Below are 17,342 nucleotides of genomic sequence, written 5' to 3'. Positions count from 1 at the left end.
TCATACATTGCTTTGACCAGATCCTGTGTTGTTTCTATGCCAGGACTACATGTATTTTTTGTATCGAAAATGCTATGTTTTCGCTAGTCAAATGGAACTTACTTACATGTAAAAGCTATGCAGTTTTTAAAAGAAGGAATTAAAGGAAGAAATGACATAGTTTCCACAAAACCTATATACCTACAATTTACTTATCTTTTGGAAAGAGATTTTAGACCTCATAGTCAACGTTATAGAAAAATCGTAGAAAATAAATAGCCTTCACATAGGACTGAAATAGAGTTTACATAGTAACATGGAACAGGGAACAGTTTATTAAATAGCTTTTGAATAGGGTTTGCTTAGAATTTAAATAGCCTGGGAATAGAGAAAACATAATTATGATGAGCATAGTCTTTCTTAAAGCTGACATATACTTTGCATTACATTAAAGTAGGGAAAATGCAGAACAAAATAGTCTTTGCATAGCTTTGAAATAGGATTTTAATAACATTGGAGTAGGTAAAACAGATCACATACACGGCTTTTAACTATAGTTCAAATAGAATTTGCATAGAGTTGACATAGTCTTTTATGTATGCAGGTATCAATTTGCTTAAGCAAATGTAGGTTTAAAAATAAGCCGGTAATAATCACCAGAATAGAAAAAATATTATAAACATGACATAGAATGCCTTGAACATTGGTAAGAAACAGGTTTTGAAACCAAAAAATGAAAAACTATGCAACACAAATACAGTACTTTCATGTAGCAGTTTCAGAGAATCGAAAGCTCAAGTTAAAGTTTGCTTAATTTGCTCATTGTCTTGACTCTTGGCTGATGTCATGCTCATCAGTGCCATACAGTTTGCTTGTGACTGCAGTGAATAAGTATCTGCAAACAGAAAAGTTGAGATTTTAAGGTAAATAAATGCAAAAACAACTGAAACAACTGAAATGAATAATCAAATGGTGACCGCTCCAACTTGTTCAGATACGCGAAAAAGGGAGAAAACACAAGCAAATCGAAACTTAAATTGAGAAAAACATCACTTACTGATGTTACGAATACTTATTGTTGAACCTGGCAGGAAAAAGTCTTTAAATTGAAGTAACAAGAAGCGTCTTCTTTTAAACCCGTGCTTCACAGTTCATTTTGTTGAGCTATTTTGAAAAAATAGCTCATATGTCAGTGGTGTGAGCGTATGTATCTTTGTGGCTTTGTATCTTTGTGGCTTTGTATGTTGGGATGTTTGTTGCAAGAGCCAATAAGGTTGAAGGTACTATGAGTTGATCCTTAGGAACCAATGAGATCTTGGCATCTATTTAAACATGGCATTGGTAAAGGTCGAACAAGGGCACTTTGAGACCGCCATCTTGATCCTTCACAATTTTTTCGTCTTTTCTTAAGGGTACAGGTGTTTGGAAGCATTACATAAAATATCTTCATGATTCAAACGCTGTGAACAGTGAAGCAGCTGTTTAAGGGTTCATATTTAAGTGTGGATGCTGCTTCGAGGCCGTTTCTGACCTAATTCGGCTATCGGTACAACGCACGTCAGTATGAGTTCTGTTTCACCTGCTACAACTGGGTAGAGTATAAAAGATCATATATTTTCAAATGTCTTCCAGTGAAGTAATAATTGATATTTAGATATAGACTTTAACTCGAAAGTATGCGCCCTATAAAATGTGGTTTTAGAAGCTTAAAAGGCAACTTATTTTTTTGAAAGCTGTATCGAGTATCGTTAATGCTGTAAATAAGCTTTAAAAATATTATTCTCTCGCTTACAAAGTTCAACCGACCTTTTTCGTTCTATTTAGTAAAATTGCGTAACTTAAGTAGAAACAGTAGCGTTAGGGAATAAAATTGGAAGAAGCTAGTTGGCACAATAATTAGATACTGTTATATTGAGTGGAGTAACATGATATAAGTAGAAATATATTTCGGCAGTTTGATAATTTTCTTGTAGGTTAATAAAATGTTAGGCTATCAACCTTGACGTTGCGTGAAACATAATTTAATTGCAGATGTTGTAATAAAGCCGAGGTGATTTCTTAAAATCATTTGAGAAAATTTTGTAGTAAAACAATTTGCCTCTTTTTTACATACGAATTGTGAAAGGGCCACAGACCAACATCTTCACATGCAAATTGTGTGCATGAATTATTTTTATAATTCTGTTTACTAGATTACTGTGTGATAACTCGAATTCCCTCACGTACGAACCACGAAAGGGGGCAAAGTCCAACACTTTCACGTGCCCGCTGTGTGACTGTACATCTCATGCAGATTGGCTTTTCACAATAATAATAGTAACTTGGACGTATGAAGACCTGTTTTGTTTAGTAACCAATGCCTTAAAAAAGGCTCTTGTCTTTTGAGAAGCAATAGCTTTTAAAACATGAAGAAATAAGTTGTTGGAGTTAAAGGCTGTTTCACTGAGTAGAATCGCACGTGAGAACCTCGTGAATTATGATGATGCAACCATCTACCACCATGATAAAAATCCTGGTATTTCGTAACTATTCAGTATTCGGTGAGTCACATTTTGGCTTAAGAAACTCCGAGGAAACCTTAGAGTTTTCCTTCTAATCAACGTTTGGTGAGTAGAAATTTATTTCACTTTATTTGTTGAACTTGCACCAGATGTAACAGGGGAAAACAGAGGAAAGTGAATATATAGCTTTAGGATCGACTCAGCTGAGCGTTTCGCGTTTTCATTTATGTACTGCAATACGCAATTTCGCACAAAAACCCAATCTACATTTAGATGAAAGAGGTAGATTCATCACTCTCTTCAAAATAGCTCATGCACGTTTAACGTGCCTATGTTTGGCCTTGAAAGTGTCCGTGTGGAATCAGATAATGTTCACACCTTTTTATTGGTTGAAAAAGCCCCCGTAACGATAAAACGCAAAATACCCATGTGTTGAACTCACTGGCTTCCCTGGGAACTAGTGGAAACAAAATGGCAGACAAACATCAAGGACTGCAGCTAGCGTTTCACAGTTTTGACCAGTTTTATTCAGGAGTCGTCCACTATCAAGAAGAAGGATAGAAGCTTATATAGAAGGAGAAAAGGATTTCAAGTGAAGCAACACTAGGGAAAAGCTAGAAAGGAAAGTTAAGGCAGGAATGATGAATGCAGAGATTGCGTAACAAAAAATTTATAGTATATGATTTTTAAGCTTTTTAGTTTCAAACACTGCTTTTTACATTGGATGTATGCTTTTTGTAAGTGCTATTTAACTTGTACCATCAACATGCCCAGTATTTTAAAAGCTATGTTGGAATATCACATAGGAAACGCATAGACTACATTATTTCATATGAGTGACAAAGGAAAAAATATGTTTATGTAAAAGCTATGTAGCCTTTATGTCATGATAAAACTAAAATTAAAATGTTACACAGTAAAAACATAGGCTGCAAATATGTATCATTCACATAGCATAGAATATACATAGCACTGTGTAAAACCTAAGAATATTGTTGGAAATAAAAGTGAACATTGAGATGCTTTGTAAAAGCTTTTTTACTCTGATGCTAAGTGGATACATAGGATGCAAATCAGAAGGAAAAGCATAACTTTCTATTTCATTGTAAATACATAGCCATGTCAAGACTATGAAAGGATTTTGAATAGTATTTGCATAGGTGTTAAAAGCTATGTATTTCTCATAGCCTAAACATAGTTTCAACATAGATTTTTCATACTTTGGACTATGTTATGTGGTATGTTACATAGTTAATACATAGGCAATAATGAACATAACACAGCTGAAACATAGTCCAACATAGTAAATAAATAGCATGAGCATAAGTTTTGCATATGTCTGGTTCTACGAGGGTACTTTGTATTATGATGCACAATGCAATGTGGTTCTAATGTTTATGTATTATTAAAAGAGGGAATTCTGTTGTGCTCCCATTGAAGTGAAAGCTACTTTGCAGTTTGTAGGTACTTAAAAGTGGTTCTGTTTATTATACGGTATAATGCAAGGTTGTTGTTATGTTATGGCCTCTGGATGCATTAATCATATTGTGTGGAAATAAAGCTCCTGAGCAGTACATAAACATGGGGTCCATAGTATTGTTTGGTTTGGTGCACAAGGTGTTTCTAACTTTTGGATCTGTGTATAAAAACCATTATTACATAATGACCATCCAAGTGAAAGCTACTAAGCAGTTTTATTACATGTACAAATGATATACTTTTTTGTGATGGGGTTGTTACATGCATGTCATGTGGAGTGTTACTTATGCTCAGTTAGCCTCCCACACAAGCATTTTCAGGGGAGCTCGTATTTCATGCCTCCCCACAAGTGCCTGCTCAACTGAGAACAACATGCTGTCTGGGAGGCTAATGTTTAGTTTGTCCTCAAGTAATGTTCTTGAATGACTTTGTGTTTGCCCTTGTGTACATTATATTTTATTACTAAGTACAGGTTTAGTTGGAGGAAAGAGGTTTCTTGGCCTGAACTTTCTGCTAGGTTCTGTTTAAGGTCAATAACTAATCTTTTTGTTTTGTTTAGAATCAGTTGGAGTTAAATAACAGATAATAGGTTATTATTCTGTTTAAACTGTTTTATTTCCTTGCGTTGTTTGTTTTAGAAAACAAAAACTGCAGATAAAAACTTCCAGAAAGGAAGAGCAAGGACAAGCAAAATGGAAACAAAAATTTTAACCCAGGCTGATTCTAAATTTCCCTTGTCTGCTAGGGCTAGGAGACAGCGAAAAATGAAAATCACTCAAGGTTAAATCAAAATTAACCTGAAATCAAATTTGACCTGTAACGTATACATGTACCTACAAAACAAGACTGTTAGCCTAAACAGTCCATTTTGCTTGTCTTGCCTCCTGCAGTCAGCTCTTATTTTTTGAAATGCTTCTTGAATAATAGAGAGATTTAGAGTCACCTGACCAAGTTTTAACTTTACTTGCCTTAACCTGTTCTTTACTTCCAAAATAATTAGTTGTTCTACTGTATTTTCATCCATAAAAACTGTTTTAGGCAGTTTGTATCTGCAGCATCATTTTGCTCTTTCGTGAAATTGTCAACTTGGATCAGCTGCCATTTACCATTTGCCCTATAATGTCACTCTAAATCGTCTGTAACATTTTAATACTTGAAAGTCCTATTTACACTGTAGGGTGTTTATTCAAACTAAACTCATCAAGATAGTTTTTGTTTTTTTGTTTTAAATCAAGTGTACTGGCTGGAACTTTTCTGTTTTGACAACATAGTCAGTTTCCTTTTCATAGCTGATCTGTTTACATTGGCCACAAAGATAATGTGTTTGTTTTTGTGTGTGTGTGAGTTTCATGGACCCAGTTTAGAAGGTAAAGACAAACATTGTCAAGATAGCAGCATTGATAAGTTCCCTTATGCAAACAAAGTACTTTAGCATGCAGATCAACTTTGCATTTCTCTTTCTATGGAAACACAGTTGTTATGTTAAATATTGTAGTGACTGGATTTTAACCAAGGCTGTTACTCTTGTAAGTTCGTTTTTTGTTTTCTTAAAATCAAGTGCTATTTATTGCATGCTGAACTGAAAATTAGAGTAATGTATAGTGAAATTTATCTCTTTTAATCTCCCTTGTGACCTTAGGTGTCCCTAAAATGTTCTGTCATTAGAAACCGATAACTTTGCTTTTCACCTTCATGTCTGGTTTACTTTCTGGCACTTCCAATCAGCTTTTGTCCTATAAAAAGCCTAATTCATGTTGCAAACTTGACAAGGAAATTGAAAATTCATAATTTCATTTGTGCCACAAATTACAGTAAATTTGCTATAATGGTATCTTTATTTTTGTTTTTGTCACAGTTACCAGTAGGTTTTTTGTGTGGTCCTAAAATGTCTCCTATTACTGTTCACATCCCATGCACTGGTAAAGCCATTATAATAATAATTATTCATGTACTATCTTATATACTAATGCATTGTACGACTGTAATAGTCCACTAACTAGTGTCTTCAATAACATTTTCTATGGTAGATCTTGGTAATATAAACACCTTTCCTTCAAAAATACCTTTACACTATTAATATTTAATATCTTTATCAAACAATTAAGGCGATATTTTGCATTTATTTTGATATTCAAAAGTCTTGCACTTTAATAAATGTGTCCTTTCCTTGCTATGAATACAGAATATTAAAATCTTTGGGTCAGTTTTGATGTGTTTGTTTATGATTTTTTACTCTGTTCATAATACCGTGATTCTTACTGTTACACTGTACTTTTATAGATCTTCTAAAGTTATCACCCTCTACATGTAGTTTTTATAGTCTTAGGTTAATTTGTACAGTAAAATCACTTCAGGGTATTTACTAAAAGGTAGACATTAGGTATGTGTGTTTTAAGCCAATCAGACAGTTTCTTAGGAGTTTTTTAAATCCCATTACAACTACCTACATTGTGAATTTTTAACTTTACTGTATGTGAAAAATAAACCCCATTAGAGTGCAGCCACAAAGACATCATGCTTTGATTTTTAGAATGACTATGTTCACATCAAGTGAGAGAGAACGAAAAATCCGTGCATGCTAACTTTGAATTTGCCATTTTTAGCTTTTTATTATACAAACTGTGTTTAACTGTGTAATAATCTATTGATATCTGTATCGTGTGTGGTGCTGGTATGGGATTTTCCAAGGCACACTAGTTTACATGTGCATGTATGCTAGTGGGCGGAATGTCACAAGAGAACTGTGAATTCCTTTGTAAAGGTAACTTAGTAAAGGTATAGTGCTTAATGGTGATTGGAACTAATAATAACACTACAAAGTTGCATCCAGAGCCATAATTATACATATTTCCTGTCTGCTTGAAATTCCTCTCTGGAATTTTTAAGGGTCGAGGTATTCATGTTTAAACCAAGTGTCAGCATCAAGTTTGTGAGCAAATTATTGTTGTCATTAACAGCTTCCAAGAACAAGAAAAGGACTTTTAAATCAACGATCAAACCATTTGGTGGCATGATGAAAACCAAGTCTGAATCCAATCTAATGCAGCGGTTTGATTTGATTGCTGTGGATATTCCTATTGATGGCGAGCCAGAACCTGAGAAGAAGAAAATGGATAACGACATACAGCTGATCTCAAATGAAACAGATGAAAAAAATAAGGTGGAAGATTTATCAAGTGCAAGCCAGAGGGAAAGACAGCCAGGTGTGTTTGAAGAAGGCTTAAAGGAATTTTACAACAAGAAAGTGGAGGAGAACAAAAGTGCCACAACCTATTCCCCAGAAATTACGTTGGAGGATCTGGACATAATTTCAGGGCAAACTACCCAGTGAGTGTTGTTTGTATCGATGCAGTGGAAATTGATGTCACTTTCATGCTATGCAGCTTTGCACTCACATAGATATAAGAAGTTACTTGTGTCTTATTAGAGAGCGTAAGCAACAATGACGGCAACGGCGGCAAGAACAGCAAAAAAGCAATAGGTTTAGATTAGCAAAACAACAACTTTGCACGTGCATCTTCCTTTTTTGTACATTTCTTTGCTGTCGTTGCACAACTACAATGTGAAACTTCCCACAGCTGTAGTTTCACAGTTTATGGAGGACATGAACAATTCTTTTCCTTTTTTTTTAACTTAGATACAGTACATTAGAATCAACACCAGAAAGATCCTTCAACACTTGACAAATTGAATGAAACAGAATAAGTCAGAGTGATGAAGTTTGGAAAAGCGCAAATTAAATTTTCAATTGGCGTTTTTGCTACTGTTCCCATGGTGGTTGCTTAAGCTCCCCATTTAATGGGAACCAAGCCCTTGAAAAAAGGTCTGTTCATGGCCATAGTGTACATGTATCTGAGCTGTCCACTAGCTTGGATTTATCTCTTAGTATTTAGTGCTCTTGATTCAAGCCATATTTTGTTTTGCAGACAACTGAATTCCTTGGCAGGGGACAAAATGAAGGTCAGGCCTAAAAGACACCATAAAACAGCAACAAACCCAATAAAGAACTTGCAGCAAAGAACTGATGTTCGAACTGACACAGAGGTACATTTTACAGTCCTGTTTATTTTAAAATCATGTTTAGGTATTTCAGTCCATTAATGGTAAACTGATGGTAAAATTTCACACATTCATGTAAATAACACAATAAAAAATTGATCATTTTAGGCATCCTGAATTTCACAGGTTTAGAGCTCTGGGCTCCCTTTAATTTTTCTTAGAGCACATCATTCTTATTCTAGCCTTGAATGTGGTCGCGTGGCTAAAAGTGCCTTAATTTTATTTTCTTATGCTATTAACCCTTGCACATCTACAGCGAGTTATGATAAGTCATTCTAACTTAACTGTTGCTTTCATAAACAAATTTCTATAATAATTGTGACCATTCCAGGGCTCGAAATGTAAAAAAACAGTGCAGTTCATAAACAAATTTCTATAATAATTGTGACCATTCCAGGGCTCGAAATGTAAACAAACAGTGCAGTCGCATTTTGTGACTACTGCTGTAGATATGAAAACTAGGTCACAAAAATGCAATTTTTTAATTTTTGTTTGACTAATACATTACATTTAAGGTAGTGGAATGGTTAATTTTGAATTTTTTGTAACACTACTGTTAGTAAGTAATAATTATAGTTGTTGTGATTGACAGGTTGAGAGACCAAGAATAGAGAAAAAACAAGTCACCAGTGAACATCCTGTCATCAAAAGAAAGAAAAAGAAATATAAAGATCCAGATAACTTGTGTAAGAATATGAGAACCAACCACAGATGTTGAGTTCTTTTTTTATTGTCTTTTCTGCTACCTGTAGTCGTCAGAGAGATTTTGTGTGGGGATAAAACAAAGCCCTTACAGTGTACTTGTAAAAGTGATTTGAAGTGCTTGTTCTCCAACAATATTTTTATAATCAAACACTTTATTATGCTTGTAATAAAATTTGGCCTAAGAGGGAAGGTTCTCATTTACAGGACAGCCATTGGGAGTACCAATTGTTATTGTTATTGTTATCGTTATTATTATTAATTTTTTTTAAGCAAAGTGAATTTTTATTTTGGCAGAAAATACAATGCACTCCTGTTTTTGCATATTGGTGAAATCAAAGATTACAGAAATTTAAAATAATGGGAGTAGAGTGCAGGTTCTCCTGTGAGGGGGGTAGTTATACCAAAGGGGTTGGGGCATTTATTTGGGGGAGTGTGTCCTCCTTAGAGCATAGGTACTTATTTTGGGGGATAGTGTCACAAAAGTAATCTTACCATCACCTTGATTAGGAGTCAGGTCAGTGCAGTGATTCCAGAAATAAGGCATACCCATCTCATGGATTGTCATAATTTGAAATGTCTAGAGGGAGAGGTGGGGGAAGGAGTCCAAAAGTTCCAGAGGGGTGGGGGTAGTTCAAGCCAAAAAAACCTCCACTGGGGGAGTACGGATGTTTTCTGCATGGTCTCTAACACTGAGTGTAACTAAGTGTGCCTTCCTTTGAGACGATCCGGATCAGAGTCAGTGATCGGATCATGATAGATCAAATGATCCGATGAATCCACTTTGGACAAGGATTCATCAGTTCATTTGCTCTACCATGATTTGAGTGATCTTGGATCACTGATCCTGATCCGGATCATCCCAAAGGAACGCACCTGCACATATTGTTTTTTTTTTTTTACAATAAAATGCAAGAAAATGCTCAAAATCAGAATTATTGTAACAAAGTAGACTGCAGTGTTTCAAGTTCAACCATAAATTGCATTTATATCTGGTCGTACTGAGGTTTTGGATTAACTTTCAATAGCAAACGGTTTAGGTTTGAAGTTAAAATAAAAACTGAGTGCATGTGCGTACGTACTTGTGTTCCATTAGGGAGACGTCACACACTTGACTTAGCAGCGTCAGCATTAGCAGGTCTAGCAAGCACAGAAGATTTCACAAAGGTCAGATTACGGAAAACAGCAGGTCCAGATGAGAAAGATGAATTCAGAGGAACTAAACCTGTTATGCTTATTCACATCAAAGGTGATTGATTGGTTTAAAGTGTAGTCTGAAACTCAAACAACAAAAAATAATTATTACATGTAATGTTTCATAACCTGCTAGATTCTTTCACCAAGAATTCACTTACATTCATGTATACTTAACATTATTGTAACAAAATCAAACATACAGTTTGTATTAAAATAGTGTTGTTTTGTAGGCCGCCGTCATCTTCAAGTACGTCTTGTTGAGCCTAGCCTCAAGTCACTCAACTCTGGGGACTGTTTTGCTCTGGTGACAGAGAAAGATCTTTTCTCTTGGATTGGAAAAGACTGTAATCCTTATGAAAAGGCAAAGGTCAGTAAAAGACTTAATTACAATAAAATATTAAAAATTATTATTGTTTCTATTGGATTGCCTTTTTTGACTGGAAGACTTTAAAAGAAATTATATGAAAGTTGTTGATGAGCAGTCTTCATTTGCAGTGCCAACCTTTTTTTTTCAAAAAAGCTAATTCTTTGATGTTAGTTTGAAAGATCACTTAATCCAGTCTCTGTACAAAAAAAAATGAATCAGCACCATAAAAATATTATCGGTTTTCTTATTTTAAACAGGGTTGTGAAATGAGCAATTTTTGTCTTAAACAGGGTCAGGGTAAAAAGGCTTCAGCGACACACCTCTACTCAAGCAATACTTAGAAATTATATGCAGATTCAATTTTTCAAAGGTTCATGTCAGATAAGATTTAAATTTTTCAAAGGTTCATGTCAGATTAGATATTATATTCGACTTGTACTTTGCTTACACTGCAGGTGACAGAAATAGTGTCAAAGATAAAAGCAAAGTCTGAACTGGACTGTAAAGCAAGGGACATCATAACAATTGAAGATGGAGATCTTGACTTTGGTGCTGCATTGGATAAATTTGTCACTATTCTCAAGGGTGATCCTGGCTGCAACAAAATAAAAGGTCAGCCACAAGTTACTATTTATTCCTCTTGCAGTATGAACAGGATCATTTTTATCCTTTTTTTGCTGTCTATTTTTAAAACCCTTTGACGTGACTGCTCCACCTTCTGCTTCCATTCTCTATTAGAATGATTAGATTGTTATGATCATCTACATTGTATTGCCTTTAATGGTTTGACCATGGCTTGCACAGGCCTGGAATATTCCTTGAAAAACTGCTAGGTCCTTGAAAACTCCTTGAATTTGTAGAAGCACTGTGCTTAGGAATTTTATTAACAACTCCTTGAATACTTGAGACTTCAATAAAATAAGTTTATTTTGACATCAAAAGATTGAAGGAACTGGTTAGAAATGACGAAAGGCTTTTCATATGAGGACAATCAGTGTTTCTTATTTAAAGTATCAGAGTAACCACCCCTTTAATGGGGTTCCCCAAGTGTATTCTTCAGCCCCCTTTCTAAGTAAACAAAATCACAAGGAAAATATGGCTTGAAGGAGCTTGAAGCATGAAATCTATTTGATTTTGAAATAATTATCTGTTATCCTTTGGTGTTATTAATGCACTTAAAGGCATTTATTTGTTGGCATGACCTGTGCAAACTATGAAATATTTGTGACACAAAAATGTGAGCGCCTGAGAAAATAAACTCCTTGAATTTTGTCATTAAGTCCTGAAATAGTCCTTGACAAAAAGGTAACGAAACCTGTATGAACCATGGTTCCCATCTCCTTATGTATTACCAGTCTTTCATGCAGATTTTCCTTCCTCCTTAGTTAAGATGCTGGCCTTTTCTTTGATCAGACATGTTTTCTTATTTTCCTTGAAGATAATTATCCTGCTGCACAAATCTCCTTTTCCTGTAATATTTTACTTTCCTTAAACATTATAAATAAATATCCCCTTTCCATTAAATAATTATATTACCCTTTGTATTTTTTAAATCCCATCCCCCACCCCTGGCACTTCCCTATTTCCAAGATTCTCATCCTCCTGTCCATGTACATGTAACACTCTTCTCCGATCTCTCACTCAAGGGTATAAGTACATCCAATAAATTTTCTTTGCAATATTATTCTATATATATATTACACACTGAGGCAGCCATACAAGTAAATACCGTGTCGCTTTTTGTTGCCTAGTGATGAAGGAACATTTCCTTCTTTCTTTCATCTGTTAGATGGTCAATCAATGCCTAAAGATGAAGATTATGAGAAAGGTTGTGTGAAAGGGAATATGGTGTACAAGATACAGTGGACAGATCCTCCAAAATTGATGCCAGTTGAAAGCATGTGTGGGCATATTCCTCAAGTCTCTATTCTTGATACTAAGGAGGTACACTTTTATTATAAATTTTTAGTAAAATTGGTGGAAAAAAATTCAGTTTTATTTTGTGGACACAGATGTACAGATGGGGAGAAGGAAAAGCAAAATGAAAAACCAAAAAAAACTGGGGGTAAAAATCCAGTTGAATGGTTTCAACATTGCATTTTATCCCTAGACTAAAGTCAAGAGTTTTCTAATAGTAAACATGATTCAGACATGAGATTCAGACATGGGAAAAAGAGGGTTTCAGTAAGTACGTAATTAATAGGCCATCATGTTTTTATGTTGTGTTACAATGTCATTGTAGTTGTAGAGAACAGCAAATAAGGTGCAATATAACAATGTGATGTGCTGTAGAGTAGCCCAAGAAAACAACTGTCATTTTGTGTACCACCACTGGTTTTGCCGCAAATGGTGTCTGAGAAACAACTGTAGAAATTCCATACTGATGACGAGTCACTAGGCAGATACTGGTGGTGCTTCTGATTGAGTGAGGTCATTGTCCCTTGTGGCATGCCCAATCAGAAGCACTACTCATATCTGGGATTGCGGAACTGACATGCATGTCATCAGTATGGAATTTCTGCACTCTTTGCTCAGATATCATTTCACAGGGAAACCAGCCATAGTGGCAGCACTTAATGTTGGCTGTTTTCTCAGGCTACCTGCAGAGTTGTTGTTTTGTTTGTTTTGCTGTTGTCGTTTTTTACAGTCTTGTTCCAATGGCCATTGTACTGTAGTTGCTTTGAAAGTTCTTTAATATGTTTTTTGTGTCTTTGCAGGTGCTTATATTTGATTTTGGATCAGAGCTGTATGTCTGGAATGGGCAACAATCATTGTCAGGTCAAAGAAAGTCTGCGTTTGCCCTAGCCAAACAACTTTATGGGGAACCATTTAAAGCATATGGAATCTATGATCCAATCTTCCCATATGGTAAATCTGAGAACTGCAATGGTGAAGTTGATAACAAAATTGCATCACAGAGACCTTCTTGGACATTGTTTGCAAGGCTGCATGAGAAAGCAGAGACAATCCTGTTCCGTGAGAAGTTTCTTGATTGGCCAGATCCTACAAAGATTATTAGAATGAAAGGACATCCCAGCATGTTAGAGTTGGCAGCTCAAGATAAGGTACTGTTCAAAGGGTTGCACTTTCATTGGAATGATTTCTTTTTCAAAGAAAAGTAACTTTTATTTATCAATGTCATAGGCAATGAGTTGAGCTGAACGTCATCTCGATAAAGACACACTCTGTCTATGAAGACCATAGTCCCAGTGACATACAAATTCTGCATTTTCTTGATCTCCTTAAGTGAAGACCCTCCCGAGTTGACACCTTTCTGGTCACAGAGGTTACGACGGGTTCAACTGTACCAAATTTTAGTTTCCTTTTTTAAATTTATAAGTTAAGTTAGTCTTTCCTTACAGTACTTGCAAAAAGTAAGTTGACATGCAATACTTGATCCTGGCATAAAGTGATTATCAGAATTGAGCCTCAACTCTTGATTGGCACTAATTGATTCCTGCAAGAACCAGATACACCGTAACAGCTCTTGTTCCCTTTTGAGTAATTGTCTGGTTACTGACAAAAAAGTGCTGGCATGCACACCACTAAGAAGCGAAAATACTTTTAGCATTTTAAAAGTTGTCACACACTGTCCAATTTACAGTAAGAGGTTAGGCCTTTCTGTAAACTGTTATCATTGGTTAGTCTCGTGAAATTTATTATATGACTACTGTTTACTATTTTTAAGCCTCCTCCAGTTGAATTGAAGCCATGTGATCCTAAAATGATGTTGAAGAGTGCACCACCATTAGAGTGTCCAACCTTTGAAGGGGTGAATGTTGGGCGTGGCAATGGTGTACCAACTGTGTGCGTTGGGGATATCTACAAAGAAGGAAACCTTGTTACAACTGTTGAGTTGACTGTGTGGCATATCAATGAGTACAGACATTTTAAGCTACCACCAGCTAACCATGGGCATTTCCACTCAGGTATCATATAACAGTATTTTTTTGTCAAAGATCTGTGAGGGAGCTTTTTGTGCTTGTTTATTTATAATATAATAATATAATAATTCTCTTGACACCCTTTGACTCTTTGACCAGAAATTTTTATTTTGCTGCCAAACGTCAAGAATAAAATACAATCAAGTTAGAGTACTCTCAAGGCTGTGCTCTAAGGAAAATTTTAGTGAGCACAGTGCTCTGAACATGTGAAATCCAGACTGCCGAGCATTGTGAGTTCTATAAGCTAAACTTTTCTACAAAGCTAAACTTTTCTATTCATCCAGGTTGCAAAAGTTAGGTGCCAGAGACCACTGAGTATTGCTTGAGCATAGCCTTGACTCTTCTCATACATGTACATGTACACTAGCACTTAAAGGCTTCTTCTACATTTTAAATGGTGCAGGGCTCAAAAAAATTTAAATTGCAGCTTGTCCATTGGGCAAGCAGCTGTCACATTTTGCTTACCCAGGGCCACTTCTTGCTCCTCTTATAGTTAATGATTTTCTTACCAGATGAGTCTTTTGGACCCTTTTAGCTTGCCCATTGGACAAATAAGTCTTAAACATGACAAATAAGTCTTAAACTTGCTCAGCAAGAAAATATACTTGTCCTAGACTAATGGATGGGACTCTTTTCGAGCCTGGTCTGGGTGCATACAAGACATAAAAGCCATTAGAAATTTTTGTTGTAAAAGATGTTACTTGAGCAATCCTGAATGGTAGCTGCCTTAAAGATATGAATTCAACTATTTGGGTTTTGACTATTTTAGGTGAGGGCTATGTCATTAGATGGGCCTACTTTGTACTTACTGACAGAATCGCCAAAGATCGGAAGTCTCGTTGTCGATCAACAGTTGCAGGACGTGTTCGCTGTGCATACTTTTTCTGGCAAGGTAATGATTGCTCTGTGAATGAGAAGGGTGCAGCTGCAATTATGGCTGTGGAGCTTGATGAAGAGAAAGGACCACAGGTGAGGTGTCCCCCTCCCCCCTCCCCAGAAAAAAGTTCTTTAGTTTAATGTCTTTATGTGAGGACACTGCTCAGGGGAGGGTTTAGGGGGTGCGCACTCCCCCATGAGATGACTTGCGGCTTTCTAATACAACTGGTATTCTGTATTAAAATGTGTTTACATCACCAGTCAGTTACACCATTTCTTAGTGGTGCACCTCCCTCCTAAGAAAAATCCTGGTTCCGCTCCTGCAGTTGTTACATTTTGTTTGGAGGTGAGACTGCCACATCTTCATTATATAGTCGTGAAATTATGAAGCCAATGCAGCACGTTATTCTTTCTTGATTTTGTTTTTATCACATAAGCCCCAGTTGTGACAAGCATCCAATTTCTCCTAACAATGAGGTTGCTTGATCAAATAGACAGGCCATGAGAATGCATTAATTGATCTCCAAAGATGAAATGTCGTGATGTGTGATCAAATTATCTCAACTTAAACTCATTATAACAATATATAAGCATGGGGGAGGTACCTGAGAAGCTGGTGGAGCCTGGAACTGCAGTCAAGTGCAGCCAGTAACCATGACAACCATGTGGGCAGCATCCACCTAGGCACCATCATACTGCTAACCAGTGGAAACTATTGACACTAAAAGGGTTTAGACCCTGATTATTGGTCTGGCCCTGAGGCAGAATGGAACCACTTTTTACAGAGGGTGTTGTTATCTCTCATTTCTTTCTGTAGGTTAGAGTTGTCCAAGGAAAAGAAAGCCCGGTCTTTTTAAACCTTTTCCAAGGAGGAATGATAATTCACAATGGCAGGTACATACATGTAAAGTGATAGTGAAGGCAAAAGAAAATTATTCATCCCTTTGCATTAGAACCTCTCACAGCATTAAAGGAAACCCATTTTTTGTTGTTCTAGTGGTTAGTTTTATTGCATGATATTTGCATGCAACAGTGTTGTACACTTTAATAACCATGATTAATAGATAATAATAGCGGAGCTCCACCCGCGCGCGAAGCGCGCGCGTGGACGGAGCCCCATAGCTAAGGAAATGTGGTAATCTACCCATCCGAGAAAATTTGGTAATCACGTGACCGTACGCCCGACCGTCCGTCCGCACCACAGGGAAACCAATGTTTACTCTCACACTTTCTAGCTAGTTTGGGAGCCCAATAGAAAACTAATTGCACATCAATGTTGTGATCAATTGACAGCTGTCAAAACAGGATATCCGCTGACCAGTATCACCTGACCGTAGCGCGGGCTCAAGTGTCGACCCATCGAGGTCAAGTACTTTTTTGAAGTTATCCGCTGACAAATTACCAGTTTCAAATGATCGCAGGCTCAAGTCTATTTTTTCCAATGATTCATATGAAATATGTTGTGTTTATGTCACTATATCCCCGCACTGTCAAGATTTTGATTTCAAACTGACCTCGGACGCGAAAATTTAGCCACTTTTTTAAAAATAAAGGCGGGGAAGACCTATCTTACCATGGTCACGCGTTGGTCACGCTCTACGTCCAATTTTTGTACTCTGATTTGTCAAAATTTGACAGGTGAGTTCATGCGGAAAATTTATGCAGCATCTTGAAAGTTGTTTATTTTTTCAGCTAAAGCTGACAGAGTTTTGTGTCAACTTGTGATGTTTTTAACTGTCTTTTTCCACTGGATGTACAAAATGAAATACAGCTACTATCAAGAGTCTTCTGTTATCCATGGCTGGTTTGTTTATTGGGTTTTTGGTTGAGAAATGCGTCGCTTGTCAAAATTGGGTAATCCGATTTCGGATGGCATCGTTTTCGTCTTTCACCTTGCTCAATGCGTAACAGGGTTTAAAAGTCTCAAGCAACTATGGCCTTCCTTGATATCTTTCAGGAACTGAATCTCGAATGGTAAGCCTGAGTAATTATTGTATTTGATGTTTGTTTTTGTTATATCTAATTTCATGAAGTCGAGCACAGTTTATGCGGCAAGTTTTTGCACGTTTGTTAAGATTTGAGTCAATGATCTGATCTAGTATCAGGTTTGATATAAGCTTACAGAACTTTAAAAGGCCTTCAGATATATTTTCTCACGGCAAATAGAAAAAAAACGTTCCGAAGAATATTTAGTTATAAATTTGGTTGTAGAAAGAAAACTTTGAGTGATTTTCTTGC

At 36.2% G+C, this 17,342-nt stretch overlaps 1 protein-coding gene across 3 annotated transcripts in view; it reads left to right on the top strand.

Annotated features, from left to right (window-relative positions):
• LOC140924790 (uncharacterized) overlaps window positions 1-17,342 on the top strand; it is a 40,152-nt gene that overhangs the window by 7,034 nt on the left and 15,776 nt on the right. For 2 of the 3 annotated variants that reach the window (XM_073374783.1, XM_073374782.1), the window contains exons 3-13: window positions 6,917-7,286; window positions 7,886-8,003; window positions 8,611-8,704; window positions 9,817-9,969; window positions 10,148-10,284; window positions 10,740-10,896; window positions 12,074-12,228; window positions 13,002-13,349; window positions 13,973-14,213; window positions 14,998-15,197; window positions 15,922-15,998. In XM_073374783.1, the coding sequence (XP_073230884.1) occupies window positions 6,917-7,286; window positions 7,886-8,003; window positions 8,611-8,704; window positions 9,817-9,969; window positions 10,148-10,284; window positions 10,740-10,896; window positions 12,074-12,228; window positions 13,002-13,349; window positions 13,973-14,213; window positions 14,998-15,197; window positions 15,922-15,998 (2,050 nt within the window). The remainder of the gene's footprint in view (window positions 1-6,916; window positions 7,287-7,885; window positions 8,004-8,610; window positions 8,705-9,816; window positions 9,970-10,147; window positions 10,285-10,739; window positions 10,897-12,073; window positions 12,229-13,001; window positions 13,350-13,972; window positions 14,214-14,997; window positions 15,198-15,921; window positions 15,999-17,342) is intronic. The other variant, XM_073374784.1, reaches the window with a different exon arrangement.

Source organism: Porites lutea, chromosome 14 (genome assembly GCF_958299795.1).
Source record: "Porites lutea chromosome 14, jaPorLute2.1, whole genome shotgun sequence".
NCBI classification, from domain to species: domain Eukaryota; kingdom Metazoa; phylum Cnidaria; class Anthozoa; order Scleractinia; family Poritidae; genus Porites; species Porites lutea.
The sequence above is the reverse complement of the archived record's forward strand: the minus strand, read 5'-3'. Positions and strand labels throughout refer to the sequence as shown.